Here is an 18,834-nt window from a genome sequence, read left to right as displayed (position 1 = left end):
CTCAGCCGATTTCTGCAGTGGCAGGATGACACCCTCCTGGCCACCCTGTGCTGGTGCAGGCCCGTCCAAGTCTGTTGGAGCCTGCCCTGTTCACCACCAGACTGAGGGGCCGAGACGCTTCAGGGGGCAGGGGCTGCTCTGTCTACTCCTCTGGCCCATGGCAGCCTGCTCTGTAACTGAGTCTGGGCTTCAGGGCTGTAGAAGGGACTGAAACCGGGACGCTGGGATGGGTCCACCTGTGCATCAGGCGTGAGACCAAGAGCATTAGCGTGAAACCATTTCTGGGAAATGGCCATGTAAGCCCACCCTAATCCTCCCTCACCCTCCCCACCTCCCTCCACTCCAGGTACTGTGGAAAGATCTTCCCCAGATCAGCCAATCTCACCAGACACCTGAGGACGCACACTGGGGAGCAGCCGTACAGGTAGGTGCTGCCTGGGCCGGGTGTGGGGGCGGGGCCACCTGCCCCCGTGCACCGCTGACCCACTCCTAGGAGTAAGTATGCCATTCCCAGGGCTCCCTGCTGGAGTGAGCAGGCAGTGGGCGGGGCTGGGTGCTCAATTCTGGTCACTCTGGCCCTCCCCTCCTGGCCTCACCAGGATGTTGTGAGGATGAGGCAGGAGGTGCCCAGGAACCTTCTGGAAGGCATCTGCCTGGCTCTCAAAGATGTGAGGGAGCAGCTCTCCACCCACCCTAGGATGTTCACTGGGGCAGGGGATCCTCATCAGAGCAGAGCTGACCAGAGCCAGGGCCCAGAGGGTCTACATGGAAGGAGAAAACCTCAGCTTCCCCACACCCAGCCCAACTCCGTTCATCTCACGACGGCCGTAGCTGCCCCCACACCCCAACTCCTGGTGGGCCAGGGAGTGGGCCAAAGGTAGGGCGGGACTCCGTGCAAATGCGGGTCCCCACCCCCCACTTAGAGCCCACTGAGGGATTCCACGGGGTCCCGGGGACAGCCTGGATGGGAAGCAGTGTGTCTGCTTCCAGGATCTCCCCGTGCTCCTCTCACCTGAGGAGCCGGCTGGCACCTGCAGTGAAGCAGTCACACAGCTCATCGGGATGGGGGAGGCATTGAATTTGGGGCCCACAACAGCCTCCCAACAGGCTTGTCATCCCATTTCAAAGATGAGGGGCCCGAGGCTCAGAGATGCCCCGTGAATCACCGGGGTCAGTGCCTGGGAGTGGGCATTTTAAGCGAGAGCCCCAGACAATGGTAACTGGGAGGCGAATGGGGAAACGCTCGTTTTCTGCCAAGGCTGGTTTAGCGACACACTCAGGGTGTGTCTGTTCACAGAGGCCATTGGGGATAAAGAGTGTTTCACACGGCTTAAGTTGACAGCATAAGATTTCTGGCCTCTGGCCACACAGAGCTAGAGGGACCACATGATAGTGCAGGCACTGGGGACTCAGTTTGTGTCTCCATCCCTGGGGAAGGAGACCAGGTGAGGCACCTGTACACATCGTGGTCACTGACCCCCACTCTGAGACAGAGCAAGCATCCCCGGCTGCCCCAGGGCTGTGTCCCAACTCGCAGGGTAAATGACAGCTCATATGACTTACGGGTCATGTGTTCAGCGCTCACAGCACTCCCCAACTCACAGGCCCCCCCTTACCCACCCTTCAAAAAATAGTGACTTACAACTTAACAAAGGCTAGCAGCAGAAAGATTTATTTGGTCTGGTCCCCTCCCAGAAAATGAGCTGTGTGTTTTTTCTGTAATGAGAGCCGACTTCTGGACAGCGTTGTGTGCTAAGAGCCCCTAGAGGGTCGGGGTGGTGTTTATAGAAGAATTTAATTATCATTGATTTCTTTTGCTCTCTCCAATCTGTGAGTTTCGACTTTGGTAACAATAATTGCTTTGCAAGTTTGTGTTGCAAATCCTGACTTTATCTGGCTCAAGGCAGGTCTGTGCCGAGGGGTTTGGAGCGTGTAGCTTTCCTTTTGATACCACTGGTGGTTTCTGGACTGGCTTTGATAATCAGAAGGATTTTAAGTTGGAGGAGGGAAAGTGCCGGCCATCCCCAGAGGATGGCCGCCAAGAGGAGCTCAACCCCCCATGCCCGCCCCAGTGTGAGCCCCTTTCCGGTGCCAGCACCCACGTGTGTGCCCGCCGCATGTGCGTATGTGTGTGCCCTCGAGAGGTCGGGCTGACGCAGCCCCGCGCAAGCAGGAGGAAGCGGGCTTCTCGTGGGTTGCCTGGAGTGATCGGGTAATAAAACCAGATGACATTGGAAGCCTCTTCCGTTTAAGTCCTTGCCTCAGATGACCTGAAATCGTTCCGAATGTGTTTCAGAGCCCTGAGGTAGGGAACGTAGAGCCTTTGGTGCACCGAATACGTTTGCTGGAGGTAACTTGGCCCCTAGCTTCTCCTGGCCTAGAGGTCTTTGAGTGAAGCGGGAAGGTGAGATTCAGTTAATGTCAGTCTTATTTCTTAAAAATAAAAGTTAAGCTTGTAGCTTTGCGGGATTTGGGTTCGAGAAGCAAAAAAATTGAACTGGGAGTGGGGAGGGGGGCTGCTCCTTGGTCTTCATCCTGACAGCCGGCCCGGGGGTCTCTCTGGGAGGCTGCCCCATGGAGCCTGGAGTCACAGCCTGGATGCGAGCCTGCTCGGGCTCCCCGGGACTCCTGCTGGGACCCGAATTCCCGCCTCAGGGCTGCTGACTCTCTGGTCTGCCGCGTGCTTCCATCATCCCCCCAGGCTCTGTCCTGCCTTCTGTGTGAAGCTGGAGCGTGGAAGGGAGGCATAGTTGTGCTTCCATCGGGGGCTGCAGGCGGCCCGTGCATGTCCTTCCTTTTTTAGTTGTATTTTTACGGCTGGGTTTCAAAATCTCTTCTTTCTTCCTCTTCCCTCACTTTTACAGTCACCAAAAGCAGATCCCCCTGTAGTGGCTGCAGGAGACCCCACTGGATCCTAGGAAGGATGCCACTGCCCAGGGCTCAGGGGCTCAGGGGCCCTGGCCACCTCCCCCTGACCTGCCCATTCTCTGTTGTTCCCCTGCCAATGGCTTCTCTGGGACTGCGGCAGGCACAGTCACAGCAAGGTCCTCTCAAGGCCCTCCACATTGCGCCGGGGCCAGGCTACCCTGCACGCTGTCCTTCCTTTTGGAGCTCACGGGCGTGTTATTTTACGCAGTGAGACCATCAATTTCACTGGCCGCTTGTCAGCTTATTTACAACGCGGACCCCAGCTGCTCGGAGAACTCTGCTGCCTCGCAGCCCTGGGCACACGGCTCCCCTAAATTTCAAACGGGCTTCTCTGTCTGGGTCATTTATTTAGATTAGAAGCAAGAGAGCGCCACGTTCAGGGCTCTCCACAACCAAATTGAACACACAGCCCCGTCCGTGGCTCTCCCCGGCCCCAGAGCTTCACACAAGGGACTTGCTCTCCAGTTTTATGAACAAGCTTCTTTTCCAATCCCATTTCTTACCTCGGATCCACAATTGCTAGGGTTTACGCAAGAGCCATTAGGTGGAGTTTCTGCAAAGGTCTCTGCATTTCCAAAGAAACCAGGAACTGAATGAGCCGTGTTTGAGCACACATGCAGACAGACAGGCAGACACACAGGCAGGCGGACAGACAGACAGACAGGCAGAGAGACAGGCAAGTGGACAGGCAGGCAGGCAGACAGACAGGAAGACAGGCAGGCAAACAGGCAGGAAGACATACAGACAGGCAGGTGGACAGACAGGAAGACAGGCAGGCAGACAGACAGGCAGGCAGACAGGCAGGCAAACAGGCAGGAAGGCAGACAGACAGACAGGTAGACGGACAGACAGATGGACAGACAAGCAGGCAGACAGACAGGCAGACAGACAGGCAGGGTGGACAGGCAGGAAGGCAGATAGACAGGCAGGTGGACAGACAGATGGACAGACAGGCAGGCAGACAGACAGGCAGACAGGCAGGGTGGACAGGCAGGAAGGCAGATAGATAGGTAGGCAGACAGACAGATGGACAGACAGGCAGACAGGCAGGGCAGACAGGCAGGAAGGCAGACAGACAGGCAGGCGGACAGACAGATGGACAGACAGGCAGGCAGACAGACAAGCAGATGGACAGGCAGAAAGGCAGATAGACAGACTGGCAAGCAGGCAGACTGGCAGGCAGACAGACAATCAGGCAGGCAGACAGATTGGGCTGCCTCAACATGCCAGAGGGGCACATGGCCCCAACTGGTTGGGAAGCCTCTGGCTGGGCAGAGCCTGAATGCTCAGACTGGCAGGTGCTTTGCATCCGGGCTGGAGAGGCAGAGTCCAGTGTGTCCTTTCTCAGCAGTCAGTCAGCCTCAAAAGCACGGTGGTCCCAGGGCCAGGCACCACCGTTCCAGTCTAAGGATGTATCAGGGTGGGGGATGTGAGAAAATGCATTTGAGGGTGTAAAATCCCTCCTTTCTGGGAGATTGTGTGGGACACGTCGAGCAGAGGGGCACCCAAGCATCTCCACCCCTGCTGCCGAAAGGGCTCCATCCTCAGCCTTATTCTTGTGTGAGTTCACAGGCCGAGTAAAACAAAACTGCAACACCGCCCAGGGCGGGCTTTGTGGATGGCAGGTCCAAGCCAGGGCGCTGCCTGTCACTGGGCTGCAGGAGGAGAGGCTGGGACCCAGGTGCCCGGAGGCAGCTTAGCTGACCCAGGCAGGAGCAGGGGCTCCCAGAGAAGCCCACAGGCCAGGCCCCTGGGGTCAGGAGCAGAGAAGGCTGAGGGTCACTTCGGGGAGCTCAGGGACTTCGATCACAAATGGTTCTTTGCCTGTCTACTGTCGAAGAGGCCAGAGTGAGCCTGGCCTCCGGCAAAGGTTGGAAGGTTCGGGAATTGAGTGGATGAAGCCTTAGGGCAGCGCCCGGGAAGTTTGCCGGAACAAAGTGGGACGGGGAAATGCCGCGGCCAGGCGTGGGAGAGGAGGGCCTTTCTCCCGGGACTGCCTCCCGTTCTCTAGGGGACCCATTATCAGACTTCCTAGGTTTTACCAGGCAGCCTGGGGAGCGGGGAGAGACTTGCAGGCTCTGAGATTCCAAGGACAGTTTCTCACGGCCGCAGCCCCTCCATGTGGGGAATGCTGAGCTCCTGGGCCCGGCGGCAGCACCCGGAAGGTGTGGGACTGAAGCTTCCTGCCTCAGGGAGGCCCCTGCGGGTGTGTTGATGGCAGGTCAGACTCCCTCGCCAGGCTTTTGTGATAGCAAACACCAGCCTGGGCCCCTCCTGTACAGGGTAGCACCATGCCGAGAAGGCCAAGCCACACAGCCCCTCCCGGTCTGGGAGGCCAGGACTCCCGAGTGTCGCCAGGCACGTCCCCATCCATGTGACAAAGGCATGTGACCCATATGCTGCACTGGAGCGGGCCAGTGGCACCGGTCGGGGCGGGGTGGGGCCTCGCAGAGTCCTGTCCTCTGTGGGAACGAAGGCCTGTGCTTAGAACAGCCACGTCCCCTTCGGGTGAACTAACCCTGCCCCGTCCTGGTGCCTCCATAGAGGCTCCCACAGAGGCCCTGGCCTGGTCTCCAGCGGCTGCCAGGCCCCCCGGCCAGGATCCTGCTGCAGTGGGTAGACTTTCTGTGTGCTGTGCTGTGGACATCATGGAGCTTGTTTTGTTTTCAAAATATGAAAATGCATGATCATATAAACAAAATGTTCAAGTGTGTGTGTGCCTCTGGGATCAGATAAGCACCGCTGCGGGCCTTCTGATGACCAAGAGCACACACAAGTGTGCACACACAGGCATGGCACACATGCACATGCCAAGCACACACGTGCACCTGAAAACCACACAGTCAGGGTTCCCTTCACCGTCGCCCAGCCCAGCCGGGTGCCTCTCAGTAAGCCAGTCCCGGCCCCCCACAGGATGCCCCCCAGGGAGGAGGCTGTGTCTTCACAAAGGCAGCTCACGTGCGTCTGCAGAGCTCATGGGGTTCCTCCTTAGCTCGTCCCCAGCTCCCCCTCTTCGTTTCAGGCATGATTTTCTTGCTGCTCAATGCACGTGTTGCTCAGGCCCCCTAGCTCTCAGCCCCGCTCTCTAAAACGAGAGAGAACAACCCTCCCTTTCCCTGCCTGCAGGGTTACCCCGTGTGGCTGTGAAGGTCACTCCCAGCCCAAGGGCCCCACACTGAGGGGGACCCTCCACACGCAGCCCTCCTCGATCGCTCATTATGACGACTTTCCAGCCGCAAGGGGTCTTGCTCTGATAAACTCAGGGTGTTAGAGTCCTGCTCTGCCTGATGCCGTGGAGGCCAGATGGAGGAAGGGGGTCTCATCCCAACTTTCCCACGTGCACGGTGCAGGCTGGCAGCAGCCCTGCCCAGCCTGGGGGAATAAAGATAAATCGAGCCCGGGAGCTGGCAGTGCTCAAAGGGACCGGTATGGTCTTTGTGTCCTTAATAGAGGAGGCAGCCAACAGGTAGCAACATCCAGGGCAGCCCCCAACCCCTCCACGAATGGACTGGCAAACTGAGGCTCCAAGTGAGGTGGGGCCTGCCCAGGGGCCCCCAGCCACCTCGAGGGGTGGAGGACGAAGGTCACAGGGAGCTGGCCTGGGAGCTGGTCTGGGAGCTGGTCTGTGGAGTCCCTCCACCTGGGAAACTGGCCTTGCCGAGTGTCTTTCCGTGGAGCAAGGCCGCCCTCTGGAGGCTACAAGGAGCACGTCACCCTCCGGCTGCAGACCTGCGGGCGCCGCGGCCTGGGGGCCAGGGAGACCCAGACATGGGAGGGCGGGAAACACTGGAGGGTCCGGGGCACCGCCTGCCCGGGGGACACGGGGCACACTCCGGGGGAATCCGCCACCCACAGAACAGTAGGAGGTTGAACCCCTGCTTTTTTTTTTTTTTTTTTTTGAGACAGAGTCTCGCTCTGTCGCCCAGGCTGGAGTGCAGTGGCGCAATCTCAGCTCACTGAAAGCTCCGCCTCCCGGGTTCATGCCATTCTCCTGCCTCAGCCTCCAGAGTAGCTGGGACTACAGGCGCCCGCCACCATGCCCGGCTAATTTTTTTGTATTTTTAGTAGAGACGGGGTTTCACCGTGTCAGGCAGGATGGTCTCGATCTCCTGACCTCATGATCCACCCGCCTCGGCCTCCCAAAGTGCTGTGATTATAGGCGTGAGCCACCGCGCCTGGCCCTTGAACCCCTGCTTCTTGAAGCCGGGGCTGTTTCTAGGGGCAGCTTCCCCAGGACGCCTTTGGCTCTCCAGCTGGGAGATCCAGCCGCCTCTGGGACACGGTGGGGCAAAGCTGTGCACGGGGCACGGGGCAGGGGCACGGGCTCCCTTCCCCCCACCCTCTGTGGCCCGGCCTGCCAGGCAGAGCCGGGGCCTGCGCTGAGGAGCGCGTGTGCCTCTTCCAGGTGTAAGTACTGCGACCGCTCCTTCAGCATCTCTTCGAACCTCCAGCGGCACGTCCGGAACATCCATAACAAGGAGAAGCCTTTCAAATGCCACCTGTGCAACCGCTGCTTCGGGCAGCAGACCAACCTGGACCGGCACCTCAAGAAGCACGAGCACGAGAACGCACCAGGTGGGCCACGCGGGGTGGGGCAGCCCCCAGAGCACCCACATGGGCAGACCCCACAGAGGGGGAGGGGGAAGAGCAGGGGAGGGGGCGCCGGACAGGGAAGAGGGCCACAGACTACCCCTCGGGAAGCCAACAGGCACCCCTCAAACCGTGGTCATTAAGGAGAACCTCGTGCTCTCTGGTGTCCCTAAGAAACCTGCCTCCCTAACAGTACCCCAAGTGTGCCCCGTTCGCGGTTGGTTTGCCCCACAGAAGGAGGGGTTCAGCGAGAGGCCGCCCCCTGACGCTCCCGCCCCTCCGCAGTGAGCCAGCACCCCGGGGTCCTCACGAACCACCTGGGGACCAGCGCCTCCTCTCCCACCTCTGAGTCGGACAACCACGCACTTTTAGACGAGAAAGAAGACTCTTATTTCTCAGAAATCAGAAACTTTATTGCCAATAGTGAGATGAACCAAGCATCAACGAGAACAGAGAAACGGTAAGAAAACTGTCTCGGGCTGGGGAAAGTCTGGACCCGGCCAACAGCCTTGTGTGGCCACCCTCAGAGGACATGCACCTCCACCCCAGCACCAGCCCCAGCCCCTAACACATCCAGATAGGCACAGTGGGGCGGAGGCCCCTGGGCTCTGGGAACCTGGGGAAGCTGCGCTGTCTGCCTCAGTTCCTCCACCTGGAATCATGAGAGTAAGCACCCCTGGGCTTACTGACCTCACTGTTAACATACGTGTGCGCAAAACACTCGCCAGGTGACCAAGCCGGCCACAAGTTCAGCTGTGCCTCTGAAACTCAAGGACATTTTGATTTAATCTGAGGCACTAAAGATTTCCAAACTGAAATGCTGCACCTTTAAATATACACACATGTACACACGTACACACGTGTACACATGCACACACACATGCACACATATGTATGCTCCGTGTACATGTACACATTTGCATGCACATATGCACACAGAGATGCACGTTTGTATACATGTGTATACACATGCCATTGATGAATCCTCACTTGTTCCTCGCCTGGCCTTGCTCTGGGAGCTGCAGTTTAGGGGATGGTGCCTGGGGACAGGGCAGGACGTGCCTGGGTACCGGGCTGTGTTCTGGGCATGGGCAGTCCAGGAGCTGTGTGCCCTGCCCTTTGCGTGCAGGTGCCCAAATACAGGCATGCACGTGCACACATGCACACATGTGTACATAACATGTGCATGCATAAACATGTCTTCCTAGATCTACACACACGCATATGCACACACGCAAGTACATGCACATGGAGTGTGTGTGCACATACACATGTGTGACAGACAGCCGTGTGCATACACGTAGAGACACATGTACGCACACGTGCATATAGACACACACAGCAGCAGAACAATGGTGGAATTCAGATCCAGGAATGTTGGAGCGTGCTCTGTGCAACCTGGGATACCAGGGCTCCATGTGCCTCACTTACTCTGGGGGAGCCTTCAGACACCCCAGCAGAGCTGCTTCCTTTGTGAAAGCTAACGCCAGCCAGCTGGCAGAGAACCGAAGGTGTTCCAAACTCCAAGAGGCCTGAGGGGGTGATCCCCTGATTCTACAGAAGGGAAAACGAGGCCCACAGAAGTGGGGTGCCTTGCTCAGGCCCAGAACCTGGAGCTAGATCCCAAGCTTTTACCGCACTGGCCATGGGTGGTCTAAGGCTCTGTAGCCACAGGGCCCAGCTCACTCCCCACCACCTCCAGTAGGTGAAGAAGAATCCCCCTGAGACCCCAGCTCCCTCAGAGCCCATCCCCTCCTCCAGGGCAGGGCTGTGTCTTCCTGTCATTGCTTCCAGGAGAGTGGGGGTACCTGGGAAAGAGGCATCCAAGCAATAAACACAGGAGGCAGTTGGACACTGGCTCTGGCGAAGCCACGTTCCAAATCTGTGCCCCTCCTAGGAAGGCGAGCTCACCTGCAGGGCCCTCAGCATCTTCATTCATCAAAGCCCAGAGCAGGCTCAGAGGAGGGGGCGGGGGGAGAAGCTGGCTCTGGGCCATGGTCCCAAAAGCCTCACCTCCACCCTAGTGCAACCCCACCTGCTCTGCAGCCCCCAGGCTGTCCTGGCATTCCCCACTGGGCTCCAGGAACAATGGCCTGAAGGGAACTCGGCCCTGGCCATGCTGAGACGGCCTCATGGGAGCTGTTCGTGTTCCCTGCAGCTGCGTGTCAGACCCATGAGCGCCACAGGCCAGGCCGTCCCTACCTACGCCCCACAGCCCTGTCCCCAGGCATGATCCCCTAAACTGCAGCTCCCAGAGCAAGGCCAGGCAAGGAACAAGTGAGGATTCATCAATGGCATCCTTGCCGGGGGGTGCCCAGGACCAGGAGCGTGTGCGGAGGCTGAACCACCTGGCGGACAGCAAGGCCCCCATGTCCCAAGCTAGGGTGGCAGCCCGGCCGTACCGCAGGAGACCCACCAGGACCCCGAGCTAGGGTGGCAGCCCGGCCGTACCGCAGGAGACCCACCAGGACCCCGAGCTAGGGTGGCAGCCCGGCCGTACCGCAGGAGACCCACCAGGACCCCGAGCTAGGGTGGCAGCCCGGCTGTACTGCAGGAGACCCACCAGGACAGAGGGCTGTCTCCAGGAGAAAGAGGTGTGGCCGGGCCTCCCCCTCGCCTTTGGCAAGGCCCACAGTGCCCTGCTTCTCACAGCCCTGGGGGTGGGGACAAGGGAGGCTCTCCACACCTCAGAACATACGGGCACAGCCGGCCTCAGCCGGCCTCAGACTCAGGTCCTCGGAAGACCCGTCCTGCTGAGGCAAGGTCCCCAGGTCCAGCTGGCCTTGTCCTGAGAGCCCCCGCGTCACTGTCGAAAATGAGAATAGGGCAAGGTGGACATAGGCAGCCAGTCCCTGGGGTGGTGGGGGTGTTCCCCGGGCCTCCTGCGGAACCAGCTCCTGCCCTCCGCCTTCAGGAAGGATCCAGTTCTGTCGGGAGTCCTGGCCCTGCAGCCCCGTGAACCCCTGAGTTGAATCATGTCCCTCAGCATTCCCAGGTGGAAGTCCCAGCCCCCAGTACCTCAGAATGGGACTCTCTTGGGAGATAAGGTCTTTAAGGAGGGATTAAGCGGAGGCCACACTGGGTAGAGTGGGCCCCAATCCAGCAGCACTGACGGCCTTTTAAAAAGGGGAAACTTGGAGAAAAACATGCAGAAGAAAAGGCCGAGGGAAAACGGAGACAGAGGTCAGGGTGATGCGCCTCCCAGCCAAGGGTCGCCTAAGAGGGCCAAAGGTCACCAAGGATGGCCAAGGAGGGCCAAGTGTCGCCAAGGATGGCCAAGGAGGGCCAAGGGTCACCTAGGAGGGCCAAAGAGGCCAAGGTTTGCCAAGGATGGCCAAAGAGGGCCGGCAGCAGCGGGAGCTGGAGAGACACCAGGGACAGATTCTCCCCCAGAGTCTCGGAAGGAACCCGGCCTGCCCTTGCCTGGATCTTGGACTTCTAGCCTCAGAGCTGTGAAAGCGTCCACAGCTGCTGCTTCAGGCCCACATTCTGTGGGGCTTGGTTTGGGCAGCTCTGGAAACTGACTGTCCTCCCTGTTGGAGCCAAACCAGCCGCTGGGCCCTGTTCTGTGTCCGTGCCGGACCCTCCGCTCCTCAACACTAGAAAGCAAATACTCTGTGCATGGGGGGTGTGCAGCAGACATAAAGAGGGCAAAACTCCTGCCCCCAGCTGGCAGGGATCCCATGCAAACCCACGTGGGGCCACCAGATGAGATCTCACAGCACATGCCCATGTGATGAGCCTGGGATCTCACCCTGTGCCATCTCGTCCCGTCCTCAGGACAGGGAGGGGCATGTCCTCGGGTCATCGAGAGGGCACAGGCCCCAAAGACAGAACCCCACCCGAGGGCACCTCACCAACAACCAGGGTGAGAACCAGGACCCGGATCCCAGCAGCTCCATGGCTGAGGAGATGGGTGTGTGTACAGGATGCTCCTGGCCCCCAACACAGGCGACCAGGACCAAGGAACTGTCCTCAAGCCCTGAAACCTGCCGAGGTTCTGTCAGTCCTGAAAGGCAGAAAGACAAGAGATAGAGACGTGGCGTCTGTGGAGACCCAGGAAATTGTGGCTTCCCCAAGCCCAGTTCCCGTGCACACAGGCGAGTCCGAGACACGGAGGTCAGTCGCTGTGAGACGCTGTCACTTTCTTGCTTGGATGCCAAGAGCAGGACCCCTGCATCTCCCCCAGACCGTGGGTACCTCCCAGGGCAGCGGGAGGCAGTGCCCCCGGGCGGAGTGAGGACAAGGAAGAGTGGCCCTGGGGCTCTGGGGCTCTGGGGCTCTGGGCGTGGGCAGTCCAGGAACTGCGTGCCCTGCCCTTTGCTTGGGCCCCTCTACGAGCATGTCCAGCATGTGCCCGGTGGCCCTTGGCTCCCCTGGGGCCCAGCCCACCCAAGACACAGCTCTTGGTTGTGAACATGAAGATGAGCCAAACTCTAGTGGCTCTTCCTGAAAGCAATGAGAATGCCCAGCCACGCCCATGCACGCTTTGTTCTTTTTTATTTAATACTGAGGAACCGGAGTCAAGGGGTCCTGCCGGGCTGCAGTGACCCTGAGGGAAGTCAGGAGAGCCCTGGGCTGCAGAAGAGTCCCCCACAGGCTCCGAAGCAAGCTTGTCCTGGTGCATTCAGACTGCTCACAGCAGGCTTTGGGCCCTCACTCTCCAGATCCCAGACAGCCCTCCGGGGCTCCCGGCTCTCGGGCCAGTGCCCACGTCCTCGAGTTGTCAGCCTGAAATCCTTCACCCCGAAGTCTGCCCTGAGGGTGCCCCTCGTGCACTGCCCAACCCCCGTGCCAGTACAGGGCCAGCTTCCCCACAGGACTGCCCACTACTTCCATCCCAACACCGCCCTGGCCCTGGTGTCCTCCCGGCCATAGCAGCTTGCTGCTGGGCCTTGCCCCGCCCCCACCGCCCCGAGCGCTTGTCCTCCTCTCCTGAGATCGCCCCAAGGTCTCCGTGCTTCTCACTCTGCAGAGTCAGTGGCTGGGCCCAGGGACCAGCAGGAGCTCCCTCAGGAAGGGGGCCGAGGGCTGTCGGAGGAGGCAGTAGGGGCAGAGCCGAGTCACCAGCCTTTGGGGGTCCACGGCAAGGACAGAGACGCCCAAACTCGGCCAATCTCCTCCTGCGTCATTTCAGGGCGGAGATGCAGGACGTGGACGGCAGTGCCCAGTGTCCAGGCCTAGCCAGCGAGAAGCAGGAGGACGTGGAGGAGGAGGACGACGATGACCTGGAGGAGGACGATGAGGACAGCCTGGCCGGGAAGTCGCAGGATGACACCGTGTCCCCCGCACCTGAGCCCCAGGCCGCCTACGAGGATGAGGAGGACGAGGAGCCACCCACCTCCCTGGCCGTGGGCTTCGACCACACCCGAAGGTGGGGGCAGCCGTGTGCTCCAGGACGGGGCAGGGAGGGAACGTGGGTGTCCATCACGAGGGGGACCTCCCTCTTCAGCCACTCGTGAGCCCATCCCTGGCTCAGCCCCTACTCCAGCACAGCCACCTCAGGGCCTCCGCACACAGGCCAGGGCAAGGCTGGGCCAGGGGCAACAGAGTCAGGGGCCCTTAGCCCCCCACCCACCCCCAGGGACCCTGGAGGCTGGAAGCAGAGTATGGAGGGAAAGGCATTTCCCTGCACTGAGCAGACATGGAGGGCCCCAGCCCTGCAGCAGAGCTGCCTGTCAGCCTGGGACAGCGCCTGCAGCCCCTAGAGAGCCGTGGGCACACAGGGGCCAAACACCCACCATTCTGAGCCGGCCAGAGCCACTTCCCCATGTCCTCAGTGTTCGCCACCAATATCGGGCCTGGGCGACACTGCCAGCATTCCCAGATCCCCCTGGGGAGGCCCCTCGCAGGTGGCATTTCCTCTCCAGCCTGGATGCTGCCCCTGAGTCCTGGGAGAGGGAGCCCCGGGCCTCTCTGAGCTGCCTGGGGTCTTAGAGAATTGTAGCCTTCTTCTCCACCCTTCATTCGCAAGACCTGAGCCCCCTGCCTGCTGCCTGATGCGTGTGCATGCACTCACCCCCTCCCTGACCTCTGTCCGTCCCTCTCCTGCATCCGTGTGGCTTCCCGTCCAGGCGTCTGTGTGTCCGTGTGTCTGTCTCTCTGTGCATGTGACTGGCAGAGATGCAGCGGCGTGCATGCAGGCCCGGAGCTGGGCTTGCAGCATCAGAGAGGCAGCCATGGCCAGGCTGCTGACAGCAGGCCCTCCCTCTCCCCGGTCATTGGTGCAGGTGTGCTGAGGACCACGAAGGCGGTCTGTTAGCTTTGGAGCCGATGCCGACTTTTGGGAAGGGGCTGGACCTCCGCAGAGCAGCTGAGGAAGCATTTGAAGTTAAAGATGTGCTTAATTCCACCTTAGATTCTGAGGCTTTAAAACATACACTGTGCAGGCAGGCTAAGAACCAGGTAGGTACCCGCCAGAGCCCCTCCCCCACCCCACCTGGCCTCCTCAGCCAGAGGTCAGCCAGCACTCCTCTCCCGCCGTGGCCCTCCTAGGCCTGGGGAAGCTCTGTTCACTGCAAGTGCCCCCAAGCTGCATCCTCCAGAGAGGCCCCAGCGACCACCGCCCTCCCGCAAGCTGGGGCGCAGCAGGGAGGGGCTGAGAGCCGATGACCCTGGCAGGACCCTCACGAGGGAGCTCACTCATGGCCACGGGTAGCTCACCTTCCTGTGGTCCTCAGTGGGAAAGGTCTGTGAGCAGGTTCCTGGCCCGCCCACCCACTTTTGTCTCCCTCCCTCTCTGATCTGGGCCCCAGTGGCCTGCAGCCCGGGCTTTTCCCAGGGGAAGAGCTGTCCAGCCGGGCGGTCTCTGCTTCCCAGCTGGAGCTATGAGGTCAGCGAGGGTGCCAGGGTTGGCCCCAGGTGCTTCTCGGCTTCTCTCCTTAGAGTAGGTGGCCCCAGGGCCCTGCTCCCGCATTTCTCTCCAGTCTGTAGGGACTCGGGGTCTCATTCAGCTCTCTACAGCTCTCCCAGAGGGAACAGGCCCGCCCCAGGTCTCAGCAAAAGCCGTCTGCGTGTCTGTCTTTGTCTTTTTACTAATTCTGTGTGGAGTGTTAACGCGGGTGGGACAGTGCTGGGCTTCCCCCCTTCCCTCCCCTCAACCCACACACGAGGCTCCCCAGGTCCCATCCCCACCTGCCCTGTGCTGGGGGCAGAAGGATGTCCCATGAACTAATGCCTGGAAACACATCTGTACTTCCTAAGAATACCATCGGCCCAGAAACGCTGCACATCCCTGTCCCAGAGGCAGCTCTTTGGTGTCCCCACGGTCACCAAAACAGACACCCCCTGGCAGGGGTGGCTCTTGTTGACCCCCAGTTCCCAGGGCCCTCCCAGACCAGACACGTGTCTGTAGTTTCTGCTGATCACCAGGTGGAGAAAACTTGGGGGGAAGGGGTGGGAAGGGGTGGGAAGGAGAGGAGGCTTCGAGGGGGAGCACCTTAAAGCAGCCGAGGGAGCTGGTGTGCACAGGAGGCCCCACACCAGCACCGCAATGTCCTGGCATCACTCGGAGCAGGGGGCGGCCCTCCTCCCTCCCGCAGTCACGCCTGCTCATGTCTTCCTCTTCCAGGCTGCGGGGAGAATCTGAGTCTCTTAGTCCCTTTTGCTCCTTCTGCCCCCTGTGGCCCAGGGCAAGGTTGAGCCAGGCCAGGGCCACAGGAGGCTGGGAACGGACGAGGCTCGGCCCTGCCGGCCTGGGATGGCCTGTCCTGCCCACACACTCACCTGCCTGTCCAGGATGGCCCGCCCTGCCCATCTGCTGCCTGTCTGGGATGGCCCGCCCTGCCCACGCGCTCACCCGCCTGTCCTGTGTGTGTGTCATCCCCTCCCCGCCAGGCATATGCAATGATGCTGTCCCTTTCCGAAGACACTCCTCTCCACACCCCCTCCCAGGGTTCTCTGGACGCTTGGTTGAACATCACCGGAGCCACGTCGGAGTCTGGAGCATTTCACCCCATTAATCACCTCTGATGGGCTGGGCAGCCGGGGGCCGGCAGCCAGAGCGAGGGCACCAGCTGCGGAGGACGGAGGTGGGCGGGGCCCCAGAGAACCCTGTCCCTGCGTGTGGTCACTCCTCAGCGTACTCCCCAGCCACCATGGTTCATTCCAACTTTTCCAACGGAGACTCAGATCCCGAAAGTCCTAAAGCAGTTGTAGAGTCTCACCATCTCCAAGGATTGGCCTTGAGAACACTGTTCAGTGACAGCCCTGCAGGTGGCCATCCAAAGACAGCCAACGGAGCTGCCTCGCAGAATCAGCCAGTGGGCAGGTGGACGCTCCGCTGAGACAGAAGCTGGTGGCCACTGCCGGGTGCCTGCGTGGGGTCGCGGAAGGGAATGGATAGACGGGTGTGCTCAAAAGAGAGAGATCACTCAAATGATTTTTATAATGAAATGACAAGAATAACCCTTTTGGTAACCGTATTGACTACAGAGTCTATTTAAGCATGTGGTTTTAAAAATAGACAGTATTTTTTAAAAATCAAAAAATGACTTGCAAATTGTTTTTTAAAAGTAATTTTGCATTGCTTTGAAATTTGAGCTCATTTGCAAACCCGAGTCTGCCTGGGAACCCACACTGTGCCTGGGTGTGTTCTTTATACTGTAGATAATGGAGAAATTTTCTATCTCTGTCCCTATTTGTATAAGCCAAGGTGACGCTGGGTGCCCCGAGGCAGAACAAGAGGCGTGGGGCCACACCTATGAACCACGCAGATGCCGAAGAAGTCTTAGACAGGGCGCCCTGGGCTGCAGGCCTGCCCGAGGCTGGGATGGGAAGTGTGCCTGCCCTCATGTGACATGGAATTGGTGCCAGGGCCGCCACGTGGCCTTCAGAGGAATCCACAGGTCCCCACCCAAGATCCCTCAATTATATGGGGAAGTCGAGGGCCCATGGCTTGGGTCCGCCATGCAGAGATGTGGCCGGGCACCCATCTTCCTTCCCTCCTCTGTCCCTGCCTCGGCCACCCCACGCGGGAACCCACCGCTGTCTTCTGAAGCCAGGGCCTTGGCCACGTCCTGGGTCTGCCACCTCCCACCTGACCCCAGCGGCTCCGGTGTCCTCCACGTGGCTGCCCTGGGGAGCAATCCCAGCAGATCGCTCCGGGCCACCAAGCCGCACCTGTGCCTGAGACTCCGGATGGACGACACAGTCGCCACGTCGCTCTTCCTGCGGGTCCTTGGCGAGACACAGCTTGAGAACAGAAGGGCGTCGGGGGAACCTGCCGCAAGGAGCAGAGACAGCACAGCCCCCGGGGCCCAGCCGCCTCCCTCTCTTGGGATGCAACTTCTTCCCCACTCGGATGGGCTTTAAATTATTCCCATAGGGGCCAATTTCAAATAATAATTTTTTTCCCTGATGGAATTTACCTTAATCTGTATATAACTTGTAATTTTTTTCTAATTCATTTCTTTTCTTATTTTATTTCCTCCTTAACAGTATTTTTGGCATTAGACATTCTTATTGTGAAGAAATAATGTTAATATAAGTATCTGGTGAAGGACCAAAACCGTGTAATAAGGTTGTGTGTTGTGTGGGAGTGGGGCGATTTTTTATGTGCCAAATACCCCCGTCCCCCCCATGAATCCTGCTGTCCCTGCTGCCGTTTACCAGACAATCATATGTTTTTGTTAAATTTGCGTTTCAGTTGCATTTGCATTGAAGACAAGTGTTCTATTTATTTCTTGTATTGTTTGGAAGAAAAAATGATGATAGTGTCCCAACAAGAAGAGAAAAAAAAAATGCCCAAGTTGCCCTTTAAAAAAAAAGAGCGCAAATACAAACAGGAGTGGTGCAAGCCACCTTGGTGTGGGTTTGTGTCACGCGTGGACATCTCCTCAGGCTGTCCCCAGCGGTGACGGGAGGTGTCCTGGCTGCTCCAGGACAAAAGACAATCGTCTCTGTGGGTGCCGGGCGGTCCAGGCTTGCACTGAAGACTTGCCACAGGGAGGTTCCTGCAGGAGGCTCGACCCGACGGATCACAGTGAAAGGGATTCCTCCCACGCCAGATCTGCACAACGAGGCAAGACAGGACCTACCCGTGCGTGCGCTGGGGCCATGGGGTGGCCCCCCCGGGGGGCAGCGGGGGAGCTGCCTGCAGAAGAGCCAGCCGGCGTGTCGGGAAGGATCCAGGATCTGCAAACACAACTGCTCAGGCCTTCTCACGCGTTTCCACAACATCCCCTGGCTCAGACCCACCAGGTACCCCGTAGGAATTTCCAGTTTCCCTTGATCTAGATGGGATTCCTGTAAAAACTCAACCTCAGACATAAACACCCCATTTCTGTAAACCCAAATTATATGATTTCTTCTGCGAAAGAGTAAGGTGTGTGCTTTTTTTTTTTTTTGCAATACGGCCCCGTCTCTCTGAAGTGGGACGTTCGGACGGATGGAGCCCTCAGCGTGTCTTTTCAGCAGGAGCAGAACCGATGAGGGCCACCCTTACCGTTGCTCTCCAGATCCCCCAGTCCCATCCCGCCGTTTTCGGCTGTCTTCCTAAGCGTCCTGTCTTCTCTTGGCGCTCTTTCTTTCCACCTTTCCCAAGAGTCCTGGTTGCACATTTTAAGTCATATATTTTTGTCCCCCTGAAATAATGGCAAGCCCAGTTTCTCCTGAGCATTCAGCTCCCCAGGCCCCAGCACTTGGCGTTTTCGGGAGGCCCTGTTCTTAGAGCCCCTGACAAAGGCAGCACTTATTTCCCAGGCTGGTGCGCCCCAAAACATGGCCCCGACACTTAGCGTGGCCCCAGGCCCTAGCGAGCCTCGCCCTCCCAGCTTTGCTCTGCCCAGCCGTGTTGGTGCCCAGAGTTGACAAGGGCCAGGGAGCCTGGCCCAGGTGTGAGAATTCAGAGATTCTGGCCTCCAGCTGTCACCACACTGTAATGGGGCCACATAACTGTGCAGCATGGACAGGGATGCGACGGGGCAGCTGGCTGTGTCCGTGGCCAGGTGGCCAGGGTCAGGGCTGTAAGCCAGGCATCCAGGGCCCTTCCGTTCAGCCCAAATGCTGCCCCAATGCTAACTCCTTGGATTGTCAACCCCCATCCCCCAAATGGAAATTCCAAAGGAAGCCTCCTCGCACCTGCCCTCCGCTGCTCCTCAGACCCCAGCCCCCAGCGAGCCGACGTCCCCACCTGTTCCTGCTCTCATCCCCAGGTTGGGCACGTGGGGTTCCTCCTCTGTGGGCCTGGCAGACCCTTCATGAGTGGGACCCAAGATGTCACTGACTCCAACCCAGAGGAGCAAGCCCCTGCACCCTGCCTGGGGCCCTGGGGTGTGGAGCAGTGGCTGGGGTGGGCGTGGTGTGGCCTGAGAGACT

At 59.2% G+C, this 18,834-nt stretch overlaps 1 protein-coding gene across 5 annotated transcripts in view; it reads left to right on the top strand.

Moving 5' to 3' along the window:
* PRDM16 (PR/SET domain 16) overlaps positions 1-18,509 on the top strand; it is a 363,983-nt gene extending 345,474 nt beyond the window's left edge. For all 5 annotated transcript variants that reach the window (XM_054542575.2, XM_024234173.3, XM_024234165.3 and 2 more), the window contains 6 exons: positions 347-424; positions 7,334-7,503; positions 7,804-7,978; positions 12,656-12,892; positions 13,749-13,923; positions 15,355-18,509. In XM_054542575.2, the coding sequence (XP_054398550.1) occupies positions 347-424; positions 7,334-7,503; positions 7,804-7,978; positions 12,656-12,892; positions 13,749-13,923; positions 15,355-15,489 (970 nt within the window). In that variant the 3' untranslated portion in view covers positions 15,490-18,509. The remainder of the gene's footprint in view (positions 1-346; positions 425-7,333; positions 7,504-7,803; positions 7,979-12,655; positions 12,893-13,748; positions 13,924-15,354) is intronic.
* Positions 18,510-18,834: the final 325 nt, after the last annotated feature.

This window comes from Pongo abelii, chromosome 1 (genome assembly GCF_028885655.2).
Source record: "Pongo abelii isolate AG06213 chromosome 1, NHGRI_mPonAbe1-v2.0_pri, whole genome shotgun sequence".
Taxonomy (NCBI): domain Eukaryota; kingdom Metazoa; phylum Chordata; class Mammalia; order Primates; family Hominidae; genus Pongo; species Pongo abelii.
Note: the sequence above shows the minus strand (reverse complement) of the source record. Positions and strands in the feature narration are given on the sequence as shown.